This window comes from Cnephaeus nilssonii, assembly GCF_951640355.1.
Source record: "Cnephaeus nilssonii genome assembly, chromosome: 17".
Classification (NCBI taxonomy): domain Eukaryota; kingdom Metazoa; phylum Chordata; class Mammalia; order Chiroptera; family Vespertilionidae; genus Cnephaeus; species Cnephaeus nilssonii.
Genome location: NC_137088.1, coordinates 37,421,003 through 37,444,739, shown reverse-complemented (window position 1 = coordinate 37,444,739; position 23,737 = coordinate 37,421,003). Strand labels below are relative to the sequence as shown.

Sequence of the window (23,737 nt, the reverse complement as noted above, 5' to 3'; positions counted from 1 at the left end):
GGTCCATCTTCAAGGTGGTGGTACTGGAGAGTGGCCCTAAGAGTTTTGAAGTCCAAAGTTGGCCAATTTCAGTCTGAGAACCTAAGAGCAGAGAGACAGGCTCAAGCAGGGTGAGGGTCTAGCTTGAAGTTCTGATTACCACTGTCTTGACACCTGTGGCAAATTCTACCTTGGAGTGGGAAAGCCCACCAATAGGCCTACAGGTAGGCCTCACTCCCCTTGACTCCTAGCAGCCATCAGACATTAAGCTAACAGCCCCTGATCCCTGCTTCTAGTGAAGTTCTTGCCATTTCTACCACCAATACCAAAGCTTCATGAGAAGAATCACTTCTTCTTGGTCTGCCCCAGGCTCTGACAGGTGACAGAGAGGTTCTTGGGCCTCCAAGCTGAAGCCACCCAGCTCATGACCCATTTGAGGGCAAGACTGTCTCAACCACCTCCGTTAAAAGCACCTGGTCTCTCTTTGTCCTGATCCTCTCTCCACCTCCTCAGAGCAAGGATTGTCAGCCAGCTCAGAGGTAAGCCCACTATCTGCAAATGTCTGTAAGCGGTGCTGAGGAAGAGGAAGCCATTGTTCTGCACAGTTCCAGAACTGGCTCAGAGTGGAGAAGTTACAAGGATGAAGATTTGGGTCAATCTAAGGAAAACTATGGGGAGTCTTGGAGTAGTTCAAAAGAATAACTGGGGTGTCCACTGGGGTGCAAGAATTAGGGCTGCTGGTATATGATCCATGGGTACTTTTTTAGGAGCAGCTATAAAGACATCTCTGCTCCATCCACCCTACCCCAACCCTCCCCTGTGGACCCCCAGCTGCCCTCCCCACACTGTTGAGGAGATGAATAGAGTCCAGGTCTGCACCTTAAGAATGACTCTGCCCATGCAAGGCATTTTGATGTAGCTTTGAAAACAAACCAGTACCTAATGTATTATTCGTGCTTAAATAAACACATAACTCTCTTTTGTTCCTTAGACTCTAAGGCTTAGAGTGAAACACACCGTATAGAGTTAGCCCTGGGAGGAAGATTTCGATTAGATGCTCATGCTGCTGTTGTCTGCATTCTTGGTCTGCACTGTCTTGACACCTGTGGCAAGTCTTTCTGTGATACAAATGCCTACTTCTCTTTGAGGTACCCCACCTAACCGCTTCCAAAAAAGTGAATTCCAAAGGCTATTTTTGAAGTCAGACCGTCCCAAACATATTTCCTCAAAATTAATTCGTGGGGAAATTAATCAGTGACTTTTATATAATGAAAATAAAGTTCAATGACATTTTCATTTAAAAAAAAACAAAAACCACCACCACCACAACAGGAGTTAACTAACTCCAATACCTACTGAGATCTGGGGAACCAGGTGAACTAGTAGAGCAGGTGAGGTTAGGGGGATGTGAACAGTGGCCAAGTGATCTCAAATCCTGTCAAAGAAGGGCAATGGGGTCAGCTCTGGCCATTGCTGCCATGTGAGAACACAGGCCCAGAGCTGCCAGACCTTTTGATTTTTTAAAAAGGTGCTAGAAATCCAGATTTTACATGAAATCTCCTCATTTTTACATGTTGGCATCTAATTCACATTTTTCAAAGACACAGTACAGGCCAAATCAAACACATCTGAGAGCTGGATTTGTCCTGTGTGCCGTCAGTTTGCAAGCTCTGCATAAAAATTCAGCTTAAATAAATTACCACCAGTAATGTGCAAAACAGATCCTTCTCCCTCACCCCCTCCATCTCTGAGAACTGCAGCAGGGGGCCAGGGAAGCCACTGCAGGTGAGAAGAGGTTCAGGGATGAGGTAGGGCCTGTGCCATCTGTTGTCCAAATTACTACATAAGAACTGGAAGTTTACATTCCCATTTTGACAGAATCTGATCAAAACAGCCACTTCCAATCAGCCTCTTCAACACGTCCTGCTTCCCTCCATCAGAAGGCAAGATTTTTACTTTTGTTATGAAAATTATCTTATTTCACTGGGCTGCAGAAAACAGAATCTTAGGGTTGGCAGAGACTCTGTATGTCACCTAAAACAGCCGCCTTCTGATGCCTAAATCCCCACTTGGACAATATTTTCCAGGGACATAGCACCCAGCCTCAAACACTGCTGGGGAGTTCAAGGCTTCCTGAGGCTGCCTGTTTGTCCCTTTAAAACAACTCTAACTGTTAGAAAGGTCTTCCAGACACTAGACTTCTATAAACCCAGCCCAAAAATCAGATTAGATTTTTTTGGCAGCTGCCTCGCCATGACTCATACCACTTACTGTCCACGAGACCCTAAGTCTTTTTCACAAGTGCTGCTGCTAAGCACAGCTCTCCCTAAGCTGTACTTGGCCAGCTGGGTTTTTAGACATAAGGGCAAGACTTTACATTTTCTTCTTACTGAATTTTAGCCCACCTCCACGTTGCGATGAGGAGGCTATCCGTTCACAGGTACAAATTTTTTGTTTCCCACATTCTTTTAAGAGGACGTTGACCTACCTCTGCCCCATGGATTGCTGGAGCTGAAGGCTCTGCACTTAATCGATAACACAGATGGCACTGGGACATTTGCCATTTAAAACAACCTACCGTCTACCTTCTCTGAAGCCTGGTTTCTGGAAATATTTGCAGGATTGAATGAAGGTTGATCCATTTCTCCAAATCAAAAAGCTCAAACACCAACAGGAGCTAAGCAGGCAACGAAAGAGTGAAGTGGACCAGGTGGGCCCTAGAGCAAAGCAGAGCCCAGGCCCCATTGGAAGGGGGCAGCCAATTTTGGCCTCTGTTTGAGAATGAGGGCCCAGTGTTTCTAGATCTTCCTATTTCTTAAAAAATGCCAGAAAAATTTATTTTTATTTGAACTCGCCTGATTTTCTTTAAAACTTTCTTGATTTTTTTATGTTGGAAACTAATTTTCTTTTGTAAATGTTCCAAAAGACAAACAAAACACACCAGTGGGGTTACGTTTACCTGCAAGCTGCTGGTTCTGCTGTAGATGTTCTAAATGTCACTCTTTGATTGAATCAAGCCCTTCAAATTGGGTAGGAATAATAATAGAGAGCACTTATTAAGTGTGGCCTGTATTCCAGACACTGGGCTAAAAAGTGTGGATTATCTCATTTAATCCTCACAAGAGTCCAGTGAGGTATCCATTTTACGGAGGTGGAAACTTAGTAAGTGATAAAGCTGGCATTCAACCCTGAGTCTGGCTGACTTCAGAATCCAATGCAGAGTTTGTGGAACACATTGTTTGAACAGAAATGCTGTAAATGAATTGTGCTTTGGTGTTCAAACTATCAACTGACAGTGAGGGATTTTTAACTACTAAAAATGTGTTATAATCACTACTATAGGTGACTAAGGCCACACCTGCCACATCTCAGGGTTCTTATGGCCCCTAGCCACTGAAGGGCCCTCCTGCTCACCCTCCCCCTGTTTCCCTCAAGAATGGATCAGAGGAAAATATCACAGCACTTCTCTTTGAGGGAGATTGTCTTGCTCTTGACTCCAGGCTTGTACTTATTCTTGAGGAGAAGTGAAGGATTTACTTAAAATAATGCCAGGGAGTCTCTATTATCATGCAAGTCTCATTGAACAACCCTACCTGATGAGCATAATTTGACAGAAGGTAGAATATAATTTCTTGGCCTTATCTAAAAATGGCAAACCCAACTGTCTATAGAAGCCAGGAAGCTTATCTTAGGTCAATGGGTGAAGTAGTAGATGTCAGATAAGAGGGTGTGGGGACTCAAGAGCTCCTGCCCAGAAGTGGAAGAGACTGAAAGTACATGCATCTAAAAATGGCAGCTTCTACTCAGCTCTGGCTGATGGGCTACCATGTTGGAATGGGGACCCGGTGCAGCCAGATTGTCCAGTTTGTTCTCAAAGAGTCAGAAATGCAGATTTTTCTATGAAGTTGCCCTATTTTATTGTGCATCTCAACAAAATACATCACTGGCCTGCAGAACATCACTTGCTTAGTGATCAATGCTGGTCTGGGAGAAAATAAGTTGAATTTTCAATTAAGTCTTGAGCTGCTTTGAACATCTGAATAAGGAGAAGGACTCAAAGAGGCATTCTTAAATCCTTGGGGCCTAAACTACCCAGCTCTTGACTTCATGGCAGGCACACGATGGAGCAGTGCTGGGGATGCAGGCTGAACATCATTGGTTCTCCATTGATTTCTTCCACAGAGGGAGATAGCCACATCCTGAGTTGATCATAAGCTTGGAAGTTAAGGTCATGGAGGCATTAGAAGAAAAGTCAACAAGAATGGGAGGGACAGGGATGTTGACCTCTACTTAGCTTAAGACCAACTCTATTCATTCCTCCAAAGTTAGGGTCACAATTAAGGGCATGGAAATCTACCCATTGGAAGAAAATGATATCATGGACTAGCCAGGTTCTAGAGCACATTTGTGAACCAAAATTCCTAGACGTTGTACTTCCAAGGAGGTCAAAAGTCAAGTCTGGGTGGGTGCAGACTTCTAACTCTTCTCTCTGTGGCTGGTTAGACTTGGTAGCACCTCAGAGAGAAGTCAGGGCAGTTATCCAAGTTGGTCCCTATAGGGGTTTGAGCTCCAGACCAGCTTTTGTTACCCTGGAGCAATAGAACCAAGACTCAAGTATGGGCTTGGAAGGGAGACCTGTGTGCCCAACCCGCCAAGGCCAAAGGAACTCTGCAGGTGAAGATCAGTCCACCAGACTTCTACATTAGGGCATTGAGCCACAGCTTCGGGACAGACATTCATTTCCCAGTGAGTGGCCTCTATCATCTATTTCCCTCTGGATCCTCTTAGGGAGGTGCCAAGAGCCACCTGGACAAGGGGTCCAAGGTCTGATATCCTAATCAAAGGCCAATTTGTTATTACTCCATTTACATTTCTACATTTCATGGGAGAAATTCCTCCCAAGGCTCAATATCCTTAAAGGTTTAGTTTCTCTTGAAGAGTTGGTGGTGTTCTCTTAAAGGTATTATTAAACTGTACATTTTTAGAGTCAATGCCTTATCCCGTTCTGCTAAGATATCTCTGCTTCCTGATCCTATTTACCACAGAATGTGCTGTTTCTCTTAATGGTAACCACTGTTTATGGAGCACCTACCATGTGTCTGTTCTGACCTGAATGCTTTACAGAAATGCCCAAGGGAGGTATATTGTTCCTGTTTTACAGAGGTATAGAGAGCTGAGCCTCAGAGAGGTTAAACAATTTGCCCACAACTAGTAAGTGGCACAGCGAGAATCTGAGCCCAGATATACTAACCTCCAGAGCCTGCAGTATTACTTACAGTTGTGATTATTAATAACAATAGCTAACACTGATTGAGTCCTTACTATGTGCCTAGCCCTGTGCAGTGGGCTTTACATACATTGTCTCAATTTAACCATCTAGATAACTCTTTGAAATTGGATTACACTCTTTACTTTACAGATGGGGAAACTGAGGCTCAAAGAGATTAAAAAGACTTGCCCAAAATCACTTAGTAAGAAAGTAGCAGAGCTGGGCTGCAAATCTCTAGCAGTCTGATATTAACAACCATGTCCCGGATTACTAAACCTGCCTTCCTTGGTTTCCTGACATTCTCAAACTGGATGGGCACGCTCATGTTCTCATCCACTCAGTGGAAACACCGAACAAGGCAGAGCCTTTTGGCAGGTCACTAGAGACTTCACCTAGGCAACAATGGACCATGCAACAATCACCACTTGTTTAGACAATTATGAACCCATCTAATGATGCCCCTAGGCTGACTTGTGCTTAGGGAACTGGTGCAGGAGAGGGAGAAGAAAATGTGGCTTCTCGATAGTAATAGAGAAGGGTCCAGAGGCCCAATGCTGAGATTGGCCCCTCCTTCCTAACTGCAGGACTACATGAAGGCTGTTTCTAGGCTTGGCTCCAGGCCTTCCCCCACCCATTCAGATGATAATTATCTGGGTTTTAGAGGTATTGGAGCCCCCAAGTTGAGCCTCAGATAATCCTTCCAGTTTTGTCAAGCAACTGGCCATTTTCCCACTTCCAGGGGAAATAAGGGATTTTGTGGTTTACCGGCCACAGTCTGGGGTAGAGGCCAAAGAGGGTCTTTGTCTGAGGAGCCTGGAGAAGGCTTATTCCAGGGTTCTGACAAAGGAAACCGGTGATTCAGGGGCATTCCTGTTTCTTGGGAGACTTTTTTCCAGGAGTATCAGGATTTGTCTTTTCTCAATCCCTTTTCATTCATCTTGCCCTCCTTGGAACCAACTGTCAGGTCTTTGACAGTAATGAGGATGGAGAGATGTGGCTCTGTCTCTTTATAAAACTGTGCAATTAAATTTTCCTTAATGAAGTTATTTACTTTCTCCCAGCAATATCATTTCTGTTGTGGACTTAGCTGATTTCTTTTTTAATTCCTTTTAAATAGAACTGGAAGGCAGTGTTTCCTGGAAGAGCATCTTAATATTTTCATAAGCCTAAAACTAACTGTGCGTATATTTTTCTGTCCTTGATAGCTATTCCAGAAGTTGCTTTGAATGCCTCCTGTGTGGCAGTCATGAGGCACAAGAATTCAGAATGAATAAAAGAAGGCCCCTGCACTCTGGGGCACTCATAGGGAGACAGACACATAAACAACCTCATGGTAATAGCAGCATGCCCCGGGGAGGAGCTAGGCAAAAATAGAAATAATTAACATTTCTGCAGAACTCTAGAGTTTACTGTCTCACACAGTACCTCATTTGATCCTCATGGCAACTAGCCTTTAGGGTAGGTAATGCCTCATTTTACAGATGAGGATGCAAGGATGCAGAATGGAGAAGTGCCTCATTCAAAAGACAGATCAGACAGGTTTTATGACTAAATCCCAGACTCTGGACACAGCAGCACAATGGCTCCTGATTTTAACCCAGTAGTTCAACGGTTGGACTTGACTATTCCACCCCTATACCCATCTCTTAGAATTTTAAAAGAGCGGAGAAAAGAAAACATCTTCCACACTGCATGGGGGGGTGGGGAGGGGGAGATAATCCAGTAAAGTAATACAGATAATTTCAGCAATCATTCTTACAATACATAATGAACACCACAAGATGTTAAGCAAAACTTAAAGATCTCTTGCAGGTGTTCTCCTTCCTCCCTCCCTCTCTTCCTCTCTCCCTCTCTCTCCCTCCCTCCTTTCCTTCCTTCCTTGCATAGTGCAGCTGATGTCTGAACATCCTCCATAGCAGAAAAAAATGTCAACAAATACCTTACTTTTATTGTCAACTTGGTGGGTTTTTAAATTAGAAAAGTAATCACAATCACTATTTCAGAAGTCAATCAAAAATAGAAGAATATAAGGGTCTCCTTTCTACTGTTCCCTGTCACTACCATCCTGCCCACAACCCAACCTCTACCCAATTCCTAAGTCCCCAAGAGAAAGCATCATTATCAATCATTAAGAACTATGAGACTCTTTTTATACACACCAAAATACATAAAGACTCACATTTTTTATTTTTTAAAAATAGGATTGTAACACACAGAGACACACATACAGTCTTTTCTTGGAAAATAAAAGATTTATCCAAGGTCATTCAGCTGATAAGCCATAAGCCAAGACTCAAACCCAGGTCTATGCAATTCCATCCTGAGCACCTTCCCGCCCCCAACCCAGCCATATCACAGCTGCCTCCTTCAACAATCCATATTCTTACCTCACTTACTTTCTGTGACTTTAATGTAACTATCTAGCCAGGATGGATTTCTATTCTCTTCGGTTGATCCCTGGCTTTAAAGCACTTATCCCATTACTGTACTTATCATCTTAAATATAACTACTATAAAATTCCTTTTCTGAAACCATTTCAATCTTTTACACCAGAAGTTGTGTGTTTCTCTTCGAAGTACCAATCTTTCTGACCCCTTAAATATTTTGATTGCTTCTGACCCTTCTCTAAATGAAAACATGGTTCTGTCTTGGTCCTAAATAGCTCAGGAAATAATGTGGTGGGATAAGCTTGACCAATTCAGCTTTACAGATCAATGTCAGAAATCACCTAGAATATTTTCAACAATTTATATCCATTCACTATAGGTTCCTCCAAGAACTCTGTACCATCCTTTCATAACACTCAACATTTTTATAATTACAAGTTAAAATTTGTCTTCCTCCTATGGAGTCAGGGAACATAGTAGGAATTAATAAATATTTGTTAAACTAAATCAAAGTAAACTGGCCCACCATGTTCTCAACATTTCTTTCCCCCTATTCCCAATAGCATATAATTCTGTTTCTGGCAGAGAGCAGTGGGGCCTCCATCATTTTTTTTTCTTTTTTTGGTGCAGAGTTTCAATAGTGATATTATGCCAAGTATGAGATATTCAGGGTGGGGTCTAAATCAAGAGGATTGGGCCATACACTTAGACTAAAGCCCTAGATGAGCTGAGGGTCAAGAGACAAACTCAAAAAACCACAACCAGGCAAAAGGTCAGGAGTCCAAATGGCCAGGGTAGGAGATCAAGAAGTATTTAGTTACCAGGTATCAGAAGCCAGGGAGTGACTGTTTTTCTGCCTCCATTTCCCCAAAATCATGTATCTTCAGGAGGTCCAAAAATACTGTCTGGAAAGATCACTATTCGAAATAAAGCCCATGTAAAATAAAAAGTAATGTACTGGCCAACTCTACTTGGAAACATCCTACTGAGACAACAATTGGAGAGCAGTCATTCTGCGTAGCCTGTGTGCATTCTTTATTACAAACAAAATCAGAGAAGCGACATCTAATCTCTGGTGTTCTTGAAGGTGACTAAAGTGTTTCATTGTTACATGTCTCTTATGTCCTCTCTCTCTCTCTCTCTCTCTCTCTTTCATTTTAAGGCACTCTAAAGCTATGGAAGGTCCTCTTACAGAGCTATCCCCTCCCTCTGAACTCCAATCTCTCAGTAAGAATTCTACGTGCCTACAGGGCTTTCTGTCTGACAAAAAGTTGGAAAACACACTGACCTATAGTAAACTATATTCTGAAAATACCCTCACCAACCATTATAAGCCAGGGGAGAACAGGTTACCATTGTTGGGAACAGACTAGGAATCGGGAATCTCAAAAGTTCCTCTGATGACCAGGAACTCCAGCAGAGAACAACAAAAAAAGGTAAATCAGAGGGAAGGTGCCATCAGAGAGGGTAACCTGCTCCTGAGACTAAATTATTTGCTTTAGACAAGACTCTCTTTTTAGTACTTCCTGCCAAAGTACTTCCTGGGTACCAACAGGAAAGTGAGACTATAGGGGACTAGGAAGGGGGAAATTTTAACTGAATGTGGCTGGAACAGATGTGGGGTCGGGGGAAGTTCTTGATGAGTCAGCTCAGTTTCCCCCAATTTTATACAGATTTGTGGGGATAGAAGTGACCAACACAAGCCAGCTACCACAATCCCCCACCCTAAAGGACCATCCAAACACATGGAAGATCAGGCTTATTGACTGATGTTCTTACTTGGCAACATCTGTTTATTTTTAGGCCATACTCTGCCTATTTCAGACCTAGGTCTACAGGCCTATGATGATTTGTTTATCAGTTTTGTTTTTCTAACTTTTCATAAAAGATCTACTAGTATGATCCCATTTTTTGTTACATAAGATATAAAACAGATTTAATTGAGATATAGAATCTGGAAGATAATATATTGAATGTTAATAGTGGTTATCTCATGTATTAACTTCTAGATTCCTTTTTTCCTTTTTTATATTTTTCTGTATTTTCAAAACTTTAAAAATAATGAGCATGTACACATCCATAATCATAAAAAAATTATTTAAAAAAGGCTCTTATCCACCATCTCCAAGGTCAAAGACTCATAGGATCCAATGGTTAAAAAGAACTTCAAGCTCCTCTCATTTCAAATCTCATCTCCCACCACCCCTCCATTCTATCTACTATGAATTTCAGCCACATCAAATTTCTCACCATTTCCCAAGTACCCAGGCTCTTTCATGACCATCCCATACCTTTGCACAGGCTGTTCTCTCTTCAGGAAATGCTTTTTATCATCTTGAGAGCTTCTACCCATCCTTCACAGCCCTACTCAAAAGTCCTCTTTTCTATAACAACTTCTCCAGCTCTTCCAGGCAAAGCTGACATGCTCACTCTGAGTTTCCACAGTATGTGATTCCAGTACTATTTCAGCACTTACTGTATTATAATTGATTAACCTATGTTTGTAACTATAAATCTATTAAAGACAGGGATGGAGACTATATTTTACCCATTTTGTGTCCCTATATTAGATACATACGCAACTAATAAAAAATATTGGATTCCCTGCAGTACCCCTGCAAGTAGCACCTGGTCTCTCTACCTCATTCCCCTCTAAGCCATCAACTGGATTTTCTGCATAGATACAATTATCCCTTCTGTGGATTAATTTTCCTGAATTATCTCTCAATCAGGGTTTGGGAAAAGCCTGGCTCTGCTTCATTATGTGCCTCTAGACTGCAGTTCCTAGTTGGATCCCATGGACCCCAAAGCAAAATATCTACAAGTGATTGTGTGCAAAGTCCATCACAAGAACATCTACATTCATTCGTTCAATCAACAAATATTAGAATCACCTGTTATATACCAAGTGCTATTCCAGGTGCTAGCAAAACAAATGAACAAAAGAAACAAAAATCTTGTTCTTACAGACTTTCAATTCTGGTAAAGAGAAGTAATAAACAAAGGGAAAATATATAGTCATAAGTGCTCTGCTAGGAATTCATGTCAGCAGACGCAGTAGTTACTCCGTGGCTACTTAAGATTGAGTGGTCAGGAATTGACATGTAAGCTGAAAGCAGAATACCTAGAAAAAGCCAGCCATGTGACAATCCAAAGGAAGAGGATTTCAGAAAGAGGGAAAATCTAAGTGCAAAGGCCCAAAGCAGGTCCAAGCTTGGAGAATTCAAGGAACCAGGAAAGTGGACAGGTAATGTGGCCAATGTAGGCAGAGCACAGCTTTGTAAGCTGAGGTAGGGTTTTGGATTCAATTCTCATGCAGTGAGATGCTACTGGAAGGTTTGGAAACCAAGAGTGACATAATTAGATTTAAACTGTGTAAGAATTACTGCTGGTTGCTGTGGGGAGAACAGATTATGAGGACAGGAGAAGAAGCAGCCTATTTTGCTATTTTGCACTCCACCCCCCAGGGAACATCTGGCAATGTCTGGAGACATTTTTGGTTGTCACAATTTGGGGAGGGGAGTGCTACTGGTATCTATTGGGTGGAGGCCAGAAATGCTGCTCAACATCCCACATTGTGCAAGACATTCCCCCCTCAACAACAACAAAAATGATCCAGCCCAGAATTCGGAAAGTGCAGAGGTTGAGAAACCCTGAGTTAGGAGGCTGTTGCCATGGTCCCAGCAAGAGGTGATGGTGGTCTGGGTCAGGATGGTAGCAGATGGAGAAGGGAGGAAACTCGCTGCAATTAATATTTTGAAATATTAAAGGTTTTCTTCCATATTTCCTTAGACCCCTTGGGCCCGATTCAGGCAGGGAAGGCATTCTGTGTTCATTGCCTCAGAGAAAGACAATACAGAGAAAGACTCAATTCTTGGCTTTTGACTTTCCAAAGCCTAGCCCTCAGGGAGAATAAAAAGAAATGTGGATTATGGACAATAGCTGTGAGGGAATGTTTGATGACAAAGTGCCAAGTTATCACCCCTCTTGCCCTCCTTTCTCTTTCCAGCTCTACACATGAATAAAGATTTCAGGGAGTAAGGTGTATACAGAAAATATGCATGCATAAGAAAATAACCTGCACTCTGTGTCACCCCAAACATGCCCAGGAACAGAGAGGAGCTAGGCCACTTCCTCAGGCAGAGCCCCAGGGAGACAGTGGAGAAAAGAGTGCAGGGCGTGGCAAGACAAGCCTGAGACAAATGTCCAGTCCCTCACCCTCATGGCATGTGGGCCCCAGGATGACCCCTGATGCCTGCAAATCACATGGAAGGAGATGAAGAGGGGGCATGCAAAGGAGTCTCAGGATTTGAAAAAGGAGGATCACTGTTACAGACTGACCCCTTACTGAATACCCAGTAAGAAGGAGAATAGATCAGTAGTACCAAATCAAGCAAACGTTCTTAGTGCTGTCTGTTTCGACCTGGATTTGAGATACAACACTGGAGAAAACAAGAGAGGAAACCCCAAATTGACTTAGATTTGTTGCTGCCACCTCCAACAGAATAGAGATGTGAAATGGAATTAAGTTACAAAATATAAAGAAAAGCATATTCCTCACGCACCTGGATTTTTGGCTGAGATTTGTTCACTCTAATTTGCAATGGGCCATGGGCTTCTGTGTGTTCATCTTCACCATTATCACCTGGCACTAACTGTGCAATCCCAGGGGCCGTGCCTAGGCCCATTCAAGGCACCTTGAACACCGCCTGCAGTCTAGTGCACCCCCTTACTGTCATGCACAGATGGGCACATGTGTACATGCCATGCATATTGATCAGGGGTGAGCTGTCACCAAATTACCATTTAAATCAATGGTTGAGCGCTCTGTAATTGGAAATGTCAAAACCAACATTTTCTAAGTGACCTCAAAACAGCACACTGATATCACTTAGCTGAGCCAGATATGCTTTTATCTTACCTCTTCCCTTCTTCAAATTGCTCTCTGAGAGAAGTATAAAAATTAGGGAAATAGGCAAAAGGCAAAAAGAGAAAGAATCTGGATAATCCACAAACCATGTACATTTCCAAAATGTAATCTCAAGATGTTCCATGAAAAGGATCTATAGATGAAATAAGTTTGAGGAAGGCCCTGACCCTTTTGGAGATTCCCACCACTTAATACATTCAAGGTTCCCAGAAGTCCTGTGGGAAACAAACTTATTTCATTCAGTTTATGCTAATACTTCCAAAACCTATTTGACCACAAAAGTATTTCTTCCACCCAACGCCTCCAGTCTCATGGAATACACCTAAAGGAACACTACTCCAAACATAAATTGGCCTAATAATTAAACAAATTAAGAGAACAGCACCAAAATCCCACTCCTGGCCAGCCAGGATATTTTAGAAATAGCAACAAGCCATCAGGAATGAAGCATTTACAAGTGCAATTGAGCCCAGGACACAGCTTTCTACGTCCTGTGTTAGGCCAGAGGTTCTGAAATTCAGCATTTTTAGAAGGTCAACCCCTGTCACCTTCTTGGCACTTACAAGGAAAGGGCCAGTTTCTGAACCAGCCTAACCTCTTCTCCTGAAATCTCCAATCCTTAACCTGTCATATACTTGCCTCATTCTGTTTTCCAAGGCACCACTCAGCTCTGCCTCCCAGGCAACCTCTCCTTGACAGCCAAGATATTTTATAAACATCAACAAGCCATCAGGAAGGAAGCATTTACAAGTGAAACCACTGCCAGGGCTTGCCCCACCCGCCAGAGCAATTCAACTCCATATATTTATTGATCACCAATTAGATCCCAAGAACGAGGCTATAGCAATAAATCAAGCAGATAGAGCTTTTGCCCTTCTGGAAATATGGTCTAGAAGTGTCTGCTAGCCAGAATCCTTCTCTGAACATCAGTTTCCACATCTGGGAGGAAAAAAGGAGACTTGGACCAGAAGACACCTAAGATTTCTGTTTCTATATTTCCAAGTTGATGGAGGTAGAGCTGTCAGCCTCTGTCAAGTCTATAGGAGTGTTTCCAGTCAGCTAGTTTCCCAAAGATGGTGGAAGTGAAGAAGGGACCTGACACAACTAGTGGACATCAAGTGGGGACTAAAAGAGATTGGATGAGAAGATGTGTGGGAGTGTTAAGGAGGGTAGGAAGTCAAAGATTAAGATCCATCCCAGACTGCCCCCTCCAAGGAAGAAATCCTTGGGTTTCACAGCCACACTGCCTTGATGTGCAGCTTGCCTCCCTACACAACCAGAATTCAGAAAGACTGGTTTAAACCCTAGCTCTCCCACTATTTGCTATGTAATCATATGCAACTTACTTTGTTTCCCTGAACTTTAGTCTTTAATCTATAAAATGGGACTAATAATGACTATCTCTCAGAATTATTGGGATCACAAAATTAGATACTGACTAAATGACTGAGACCTAGAGCTAAATAAAATTTAATTACCTTCCACTGCTAAATAAAGCTGTATAGCCTGAAGCATGGCTTATAACAGTCACTAAATGAATGGGTGAATGAATGAATGATAGTCACCCACACACAAATTCAAATGTCAAAGGCCTAACCCCCAATATAATTGTATTTTGTGTTGGGTGTGGCCTTAGGAGGTGATGAGGATTAGATGAGATAATGAGGGTGGTGCCCTCCTGTTTGGGATTAGTGCCCTTTTAAGAAGAGAAAGACAGAGAGCTCACTCTCATCACACACTAAGGAAAGACCATTGGAGCACACAGCAAAAAGGCAACCATCATAAGCCAGGAAATGGGCTCTTACCAGAAATTGTATCTGCTGGCACCTTGATTTTGGACTTCTCAGTCTCCAGGATTGTGATAAATAAATGTCTGTTGTTTAAACCACCCAGTCCATGGTATTTTGTTATAGCAGCCTGAGCTAAGTCAAATGTCAAAGAAAAGAACTGCTTGAGCCATTAGTTATAAGAGTAAAACTTATTAGTAACTTATCAGCCACTCCCTCAACCAATCGTGTGCCAAGCATTGGGGAAACAAAGATGACCATAAGTATTTCTGCCCTCAAGAGTTCAGAGCCAAAGGACTAAACACAGAATTGTAATAAAGGATAATAAGGCTCAGAATAGAAGGGCAGATGTGAGAGAACCACTAACTCTGCCTAGGAGAGTTAGGAAGGCCTCATGGAAGAGGGTATCATTTGAGCTGGCACTGAAGGATGGTTAGGAGTTGGTGAGACAAAAAGAGGAGGGATGAGAGCAGAAAATGGGGAAAGAATTGGAGGTAGAAAAGGGTATACAGAATCCAGAGATAAGGGATGTGGTTGTAAAAGCAGACAGGCCTATTTATAGAGAAAACAACGGAAGATAAAACAGGAAAATTGGCTGAAGGCCCATCACCAAGACCTTTTATGGACTTCACCTTGTAGGCCAGAAGTTGCAAACTGGTGGGCCATGAGCTGAAACTGTCCTACTGTCAGGTTTGTTCAGACACTGTAGTGTTTTTTAAATCTGAGTTGCCAAGGAGGAACCAAGATGGCGGCAAAGTTAAACAACTAAACTGCCGCCTCGCACAACAATTTCAAAAATACAACTAAAAGACAAAATGTCTATCACCCAGAACCACGGGAAAGCTGGCTGAGTGGAAGATTTACAACTAAGAAGAGAAAGGAGCACAAACACTAAAAAGCTGAGGTACGGAGGCGCGCGAATCGGGCTGGTGGAGGGCGACTGGGCGCGTGGCTTTTCTTCAACCCGAAGGGAGACAAGCTCCCGATCACTCTGAAATCCAGTTTCTGGGACACGCGGGGGACCCAGACGCCTACGGGGAGAAGCTGGACTCTCGGCCATCGGGTCGGAAAGTGGGAGTGACTTTTTTGCAGAGGTGCACCCAGCAATCATTGTTTACTGTGCTGGAGTGCGGAACGCGAGGACTTGGAAACGCGGAAAGGCAGAGACGGCTGACGGCAGCCATGGCCGTTGGCCATGCCCTAGCCTAGTGATGCCCTGAGACCCTGCCCCGCCCTGAGACCCCACCCCGCACATTCTACAAACCCACCCAGGCTCCACACAGCGGCTTTTGCATATAAATGGCCTGTTCTGTGGCAGCTTAACCAAATTAACTGCAGCTCCAGTCAGACTGCTCCAAAACCATGCAAGCAAAAAGGAGAAAACTGTAGTTCTTGCTGTAGCTCCTGCTGGGGAGCCTCAGACAGTAGCTGACCTGCATCCCATTGGAGATCCAGATACTAGTGTATCTAGTGGTCGGTGTGAGACGACACCAGATTTCAACCACTCGCATAAGGGACACATTCAAGAGGCAGACTCAGTGAGCACCAAAGCCCTACTGGAACAAGTCGTGCCCCATAAACGTGTCTCCAGCACAGCAATTCTTCCGTTATAGACACAGCGGGTCCTCACAGCCAATTGGCCTGGAGGTCAATTCCTCCCAATGACACCAACAACAATTAAGACTTAACTACAACAAGGCTGTACACACAGTCCACAAAGGGGTACACCAAGAGTGTCCACCTCAGGTAACTGGGAGGCTGACCCATTGAACCAATAGGACACCTAGTACACAAAGCTACCCAACCAAATCAGGGAAGCAGTGAAAATGTGGAGGCAAGGAAACAGATCCCAAACGAAAGAAATGGAGGAGAACAAACGAATGGACATAGAGTTCAAAACCACGGTTATAAGGTTTTTTCAAGAATTTCATGGAAAAGGCCAATAAATGTAATGAGACCCTCGAGGATATGAAAAAGAACCAACTAGAAATTAAACATACACTGACTAAAATAAAAAATATTATACAGAGACCCAACAGCAGACTAGAGGAATGCAAGATTCAACTCAAAGATTTGGAATACAAAGAGGCAAAGGACACTCCTCCAGAGAAGCAAGAAGAGAATTCAGAAAGTTGAAGATAGTGTAAGAAGCCTCTGGGACAACTTCAAGCGTACCAACATCAGAATTATGGGTGTGCCAGAAGAAGAGAGAGAGCAAGACGCTGAAAACCTATTTGAAGAAATAATGACCGAAAACTTCCCCCACCTGATGAAAGAAATAGACTTACAAGTCCAGGAAGCACACAGAACCCCAAACAAAAGGAATCCAAAGAGGACCACACCAAGACACATCATAATTAAAATGCCAAGGGCAAAAGACAAAGAGAGAATCTTACAAGTATCAAGAGAAAAACAGTTAGTTACCTACAAGGGAGCACCCATACGATTATCAGCTGATTTCTCAACAGAAACTATGCAGGCCAGACGGGAGTGGCAAGAAATATTCAAAGTGATGAATAGCAAGAACCTACAACCAAGACTACTCTACCCAGCAAAGTTATCATTCAGAATTGAAGGGCAGATAAAGAGCTTCACAGATAAGAAAAAGCTAAAGGAGTTCACCACCAAACCAGTATTATATGAAATGCTGAAAGGTATTCTTTAAAAAGAGGAAAAAGAAGAAAAAAGTAAAGATCAAAATTATGAACAACAAATGCATATATATCAACAAGTGAATCTAAAAGTCAAGTGAATTAAAAATCTGAGGAACAGAATAAACTGGTGAGCATAACAGAATCAGAGGCACCGAATAGGAGTGGATTGATAATTCTCAGGGGGAAAGGGGTGTCTGTGTGGGGGGTACGGGAAGAGATTGGACAAAAATCATACATCTATGGATAAGGACAGCGGGGGGGGGAGGTAAGGGCAGAAGGGGGGTGGGAACCGGGTGGTGGGGAGATATGGGGGGAAAAAAGGAGAAACAATTGTAATAATCTGAACAATAAAGATTTATTAAATTTAAAAAAAAATCTGAGTTGCCATTTAAAAGTCAAGAGATTGTCTTTATGGCCTTAGATTTGGCAAATAATTTTTAGATATGACACCAAAAACATGAGTGAAAATAGAAAAATGGATACTCTGAACTGCATAAAAATTAAAAAATTTTGTGCTACTAAGGACACCATCGAAAAAGTGAAAAGACAACCCACCGAATGGAAGAAAATACTTGCAAATCATATATCTGATAAGGGACTTATAAGTGGAATACATAAAGAATACTTACAGCTCAATGATTTTAAGAAATTTTAAAAATAAAAATCAGGCAATTTTGTTTTAAAATCCAGTTTCACTTGAAACAGTGAAAGAACTGACCACTTCTGAGCTCACATTCCATGGCGATGACGAACTGAAGTTGCGCAATGGCTGCCTCCTCTAGGTAGCTCCCTAATCAGCCACAGTACCCATGACTCCTCATTGCTTCCCCAACCCAGCCTGCATTCCTCATTGAATCCTGTTGAAGGCAATCAGGGTTCCAAAGATGGTTGTCCAATCACTCTATGGCACAATCTCTTTAAGACTGAACTCATCTGACCCTCAGTTGGAAATTTTGTGTTTTGTGTGTTGTTGTTTTCTTCACTGATTATTTTCATCATATTCCAAGAAAACTGTTAGAAAGCAAAGAATATACCATATACTTTGCATCTCTCAAAACACCCAGCACAAGACTAAGAACAAAGTAGTATTGAATGAATGCATAAATGAATGCATTCTCTGTGATCTTCTTCAATACCTGCTTTTCTTCCCCAAAATTATAGACTTTTGCTATTAAGATAGACTAAAATGATGAGAGGCATGTAATAAAAAATAAAACACTAAAGTCAATCACTGCATTTCTATTTCAATTTTCCATTAGGTTGAAATGGAAATGGGAACTCTGAATAAATGTAGAACAGACCATTATGTCTGACAGCAAGATGAATTAGAGCCCAAGATACTGAGAATGCCTGCAAATAAGATTACCAAACACTATCAGTGGTCTTTGAGGGAATTATGAAAAATAGGATAGGTGCCAAAAGCTGTAGATGGGCAAATGTTGTTCTAACTTCAAAAGAGGAACAAGTTATAACTTGCCAGTTCCTGACTAGAGAATATGATGTCACTCTCAGGCAAGATTCTTGAACAGATTTGTAAAGGGACATTTGTGAGTACATCAGTCAGGAAGCAATGTCCATTTGGAACCAGCACAAGGTCACCAAGAACAAGTCATATTAAATTCATTTCATTTTCCTTCTCTCTGACAAGGATCCTAGCTAGTGGATTGAAGAAATAGAGCAGATATAAATATATATGTTTGCAATGAGGGGTTGGGCAGTGAAAAGGCTAATTGAACCCTTGGGCTATATTAATAAAAGCATTACATACAGCTTAAGAGAGGTGATAGTTGTTTTCTTTCTCTGATCACATCTAGAGGATCTCATTTAGAACTTAGTACCACTCTTGAAGACGGCTTTGGTAGTGTCATCTTTTAGAGATCTATTTGGCAAAGTCTCTTTAAAAGCATAAAGCTCTCATCCAGATTTCTGGCATCTGTTGAAAAATAGAAAGTTCTGGCTGGGCCTCCATTCCTAAATGGTCAACTGGTTGAATCCACGTAGTGATTGCCCTTTTGTACAGGACATGCGCCCTCAGGCCCTTCTTATATTGCCTTCGCTGAGGTAGTGGAACACCTGTCACAAATCATCTTACTTGGCCATCCTCACTCATTTATTCTACGTGCCAAGCACCCAAATGCACTGGAGTTTGCAACCCAGGATGCAGTAGAGTCAAAGAAGAGTGAAGATAAGCAGCAGAGTTATTGTAAATCAACAAATGAGGATACTCATAGTCTAGGGGCTATGATCAGTCTCCAAACATCCAAAGGGCAGTCATAGAGAAGAAGCATCTGTCTTGTTCTATGAAGTCCCAAGAGGCAGATACTATGGAACCAATAAATGGATGAGAGACTTATTTAACCCAACATAAAACCACTTACAACAGCCAGAGCTGTCCAAAGATAAAGTATGTGGGCTTTGGAAGTGGTGAGTTCCCCATCACTGGAAATGAACAAGCGTATGGTATACTACTGCATTGCAGGTATTTAATCAAAGGAATTCAAGTATCTGATGAAGCAAGAAAAGGCATGAGTCTGAAATTTTTACAACAGGAAGAAAAATTCCTTTAAAACATTTCCTTTTTTGGGTCAATAAATTCTCTAAAAAGAGATAAAAGAGAGTACGTTTACAAAGAACTCAGTATCATTTTTAAAAATCAAAAGTTCCCCTCACAGAAGTCACAGAGGACAAAATCTGTCTAACTAGGTGGTGTGTTTGCAACAAATTGGTCAAATGCTGCCCAGGGAGAAAGATAACTGGCATCAGGCACTATTTTTGGTGATTGGTCAAACATTCTTCAGAGGCAAGCAACAAAGGCAAGGGATCAAAGTAAGAGGGAAAACAATGGAATACCACAAAGAGGCAGCCATCCCCACCACAAAACTGCCATCTGCTACTGACATCAATCCTTCCAGGGGCAGCTGCAGGCAAACAATGTATCAGGGAACACTGGGCCTGGCAGAAAACCTGCTGCCTTCACATTTCAGTCTTGTGACCTTGGGCTAGTCATTTAACATTACAAAGCTTCAGTTTCATCGTCTCTAAAACGGAGTTCATGTGAACCCTTTCTGAACCTGTGTAAACCAAGAGTAGTGATATCTGGGAGTGACCCATAGAAACTGTAGAGCCCCGTACACAAAATAATAATGATGAGGAACAAAGAATTTTGAAAGAAAAGATTCCAGATGGTTTGGGGCACAGCAGCGTCCTGACCTTAATTGTGTGGGTGTCAACACTAAAGGAATAAATTTAAACTCTTGTAACTAGAATGCAGAGGCGTTTAGAGTCTGGAAGGGACAAGATCATTTGGGCAAATTTCCTGCTGAAATGCATTACCTTGTACTTGCAAATTAGTTTTTAAAATAAAGGTGAAATGTAAAAAGTAAAAGAATCAGCCAGAGCCATAAATGTTTAATAGATCTTCCAGCAAAGTTCACTGGCCCAGTGGTAGCAATCCTTCAAAGTTATCAGTACATATCCTACCAACCTGTCCAAAACTCAGTATCCCCTTCTCTATTATGGCTTTTTTTCAAGGGAACCTCCGTGTATTAAAAAAAAAAAAAAACTCACACAATTTAGTCTTAGAAAATATAAACTCTCTAATTTACCTGAGCAGTCGGGTAAATTCAAATCTCTGACCAGGGCTTGTTTCTAAATTTTCAGCAAATCTGAAGCATCATAAGTCACTGTTTTCTACACTGAACTGAAAACTAAAGGGGAGGAGAGCAGAGGGTTTTCTGCTTATTTCATCCTGGGGTCTACCCAGAGGTGATTAGCATGTGAGGTTCGACCAGAACTAAAAGGCACAAGACAGTTGGCGAGACTGGAAAAAAACTAAGGCTCTCCCCTGATGGCTGCTCCCCTCCCAAAGTTTCCCAAGCATCTGAAGCGTGTACAGCAGCTGTGACTGCCCGGCCTTTGGCCGTTCCTGGGGAGGCAACCACCTTTCTGGGTCACTGAGTCTTGAGCTGCAGCAGCACCTAGAAGCAGGTGTGGCAACCTCAGATCAGCGGAGCTCCAAATAACCAACTTGCCCAACAGTCTACTCATCACCTCAAGGGGAGGGAGACACCAACATCCACTGAAGAGGTATCCTGTCTTTACTCTTTCTAAGAGAGACCACAACACACCCGTGTCGCAACAAGAACTGTGACCAGAAAGAAAACAGATGCTAAGAGGGACAGGCCCCAGCTTCCCTAAGAGTATATCCTCAGAGAAAGGGTGAGGAATGGTGCTTTTAGGTTTTCCTTGCCAAAGCTAAGTCGAGAACTCATGAGGGTGGGAGAAGCCTGGCCTGTATGAGGGTTCTGCCTGCATTTGTCTATGCAATTGTGTCCAGTGTCCTTTTTCGCCTTGCTATTGTGGATTTAGGGAGGGGCTTCTGAGAGGGGTGTGCACCAAAGCTGGAACACGCAGCCAGAGGTCATCTCACCCTCCTGGCTGGCTTCCCCTGGCACTACGGAAGCCAGGCAGCACCTACCAGTCGACACAGCGCGCTGAGCTGTTGGCTTTGAATGAAAACTGATGACCCTAAACGCTAGTGCATGGAAGGTGATTGGAGCTGCATACTGCAAGAGAATATATTTTCTGCACCAAGCTCCCTCCTTATACCTAAATGCCTGCATTAGTTTGGATCAATATGCCCCATAACAGTTAATCCATGGCAACCCAGGCCAACTGAGAGACACTGACAAAGCAGTGCAGCCTCCCTGTGCTACTTCCCTGTGCACATGCATGTGAATTTCAGCCCAGAGAAAGACGCAGAGGCAAAGCAACAGCAACATAAAGGAGAAAGAAAAAAACATAGTAGACCGTAACAAATAGACACCATATTAAGGGACTTTCAGGAGGCCTTAGAGTGACATGTCACAGCCAAGATGATGGAGTATCTGAGACACTCCTAAATCCGGGGTCGGATCCTCCTCGCACACCTGCAATGCAGTGATCGCTACCACTTCATAATCCATACACCCAGCACCAGCGCTCTCTGCAGTTGAAACCAGTCTGGACTTGTACAGCTGCCACTGTTTCTCCTCACAATAAGATTATTGATGCATAACAACATTTCATAATGGCAGGGAGGAAAAGGGGGAAAAGCCGAAGCAAGGGAATAAGAAAGGGGTGGGGAGACATGAGTCCCCGGCCCGCATCTCACCTTTTATTTGGGCTTCATATTCAGCAATGATCTCTTTGTCTTTCTTGAACTTAGTTTGAGATGACATCTTCCAATGTGGCCAAAGGCACTGACAGGCTATTTAATTTATATCTCCTTTTCTTCCCGTATTCTCTCTCACACGGCTCTGGTCGATTTCACAGGTTTAGGGGCTAATCTCTTTCACTTGGCTGCAGAGCCAGAGGGGGAAAAAATCCCTCTCCTGGAAGGAAAATTCTCTTTACTCGCAGAAAAATGTCTCTAGTAGCTTGGTCTGGTCAGCTCCTCTTGCAAAAGAAGAACCACTACCCTAGGAGCACAGTAACCTGCCCCAGATTTTCAAGATTTTTCTTCCAAAAAATAAAAACCAAGAGCGTGTGTGTGCGCACACACACACACACACACACACACACACACACACTCACGCATGCACTCGCACACTCATCTGGACACGCACACACACAGTCACAATGCACACACACACCCTCACTCACACCCACTCACACACACACAGACACATCCACAAAAGGTGCGGCGCCTCCTTGGTGCTGCAGTCAGTCTCTGGCTGTCTTTCCAAGGCTCTGCTAAGGAGGTGGTCAGGTTGCCAAAGGGCCAGTCATCTCGCATCCTCCCTCCCTTCAGCGCCTCTGGTCTGATGTACGGTGAGGATCAAAGCCAGAAGAGCGAGAAGGAAGTTCTGCTGCAAGGCTTAAGCTCCGGTGAACCCAGAGTAGGACTGCTCGCCCTGCAGGGCTGGCTGAGCACTCCCCCACCAACCTCGCCCTCGTCACTAAGCTCCACCTCCCGGATTTTATAACAACTGACACATTGTAGCCTACAGGAGAGCAGAACTCACTGCAAGCAAAAAGAGGAAGAGACAGTCACAAAAGGGAAGGCAGCAGGAAAAAGAATCAGGCTAGGAAAGCCAGAGAGGCCCCTGCAAACTCCTACCGTTAGCAGTGGGGTTAGGGAATTTTCTTCCAAAATCTCTGAAAGGTCCGCCTTTTCTTTGTATTGTGCAATTTATCCAATTTCTTAAAGCAACAGCTCTGTGACAATTTGTCACTCTGTGGGAATTGTCTAGCAGAGTTGAGGGGCTGACCCGTGTAGGCATATTCATTAATATTTTTCTGAGCAATTGTGGGGTAGCAGGGACAATGCCAAGCGTTTCAGACATGCAGTTTTGCAAACCCTTTGAGGGCAAGCATGCTGGAAACACCCAGCTGCCTTTGTCTCTCACTGGGCTTTAGGCAAATTAATTACTCATTGAGCCTTAGTTTTCTCACCAATAAAATGGGCTTTGAAGGCTTTTTCATTCAACCAATATTTATTGAAAGCTTTCTATAGGTCAGGCATTGTTCTGGGCACAGGGATACAGCAGTGATCAAAATAGGCGGGAAAATCCCTGCCTTCCTGAAGCTCCAAGGTCTCCACATCACACAACTCCAGGAAGTCACTACATTAATATTCTCAGAGCGGAATTCAGAATGCACTGTGAATGGTGCCTGTGGAATTGTGCAAGGCAAGAGACCCTGGGAGGGGCAGATGAAAAATAAACAAAATGGCTGAAACCGGTTTGGC

The 23,737-nt window shown here is 43.0% G+C and overlaps 1 protein-coding gene across 3 annotated transcripts in view; it reads right to left on the bottom strand.

Annotated features, from left to right (window-relative positions):
* The window catches only part of SRGAP3 (SLIT-ROBO Rho GTPase activating protein 3), a 238,788-nt gene extending 215,418 nt beyond the window's left edge, over nucleotides 1–23,370 (bottom strand). For all 3 annotated transcript variants that reach the window (XR_013814851.1, XM_079795105.1, XM_079795107.1), the window contains exon 1: nucleotides 22,160–23,370. Coding sequence is in view for 2 of the 3 variants with exons in the window: in XM_079795105.1 (XP_079651231.1) it covers nucleotides 22,160–22,226 (67 nt within the window). In the remaining variant the exon portion in view is untranslated. The remainder of the gene's footprint in view (nucleotides 1–22,159) is intronic.
* Nucleotides 23,371–23,737: the final 367 nt, after the last annotated feature.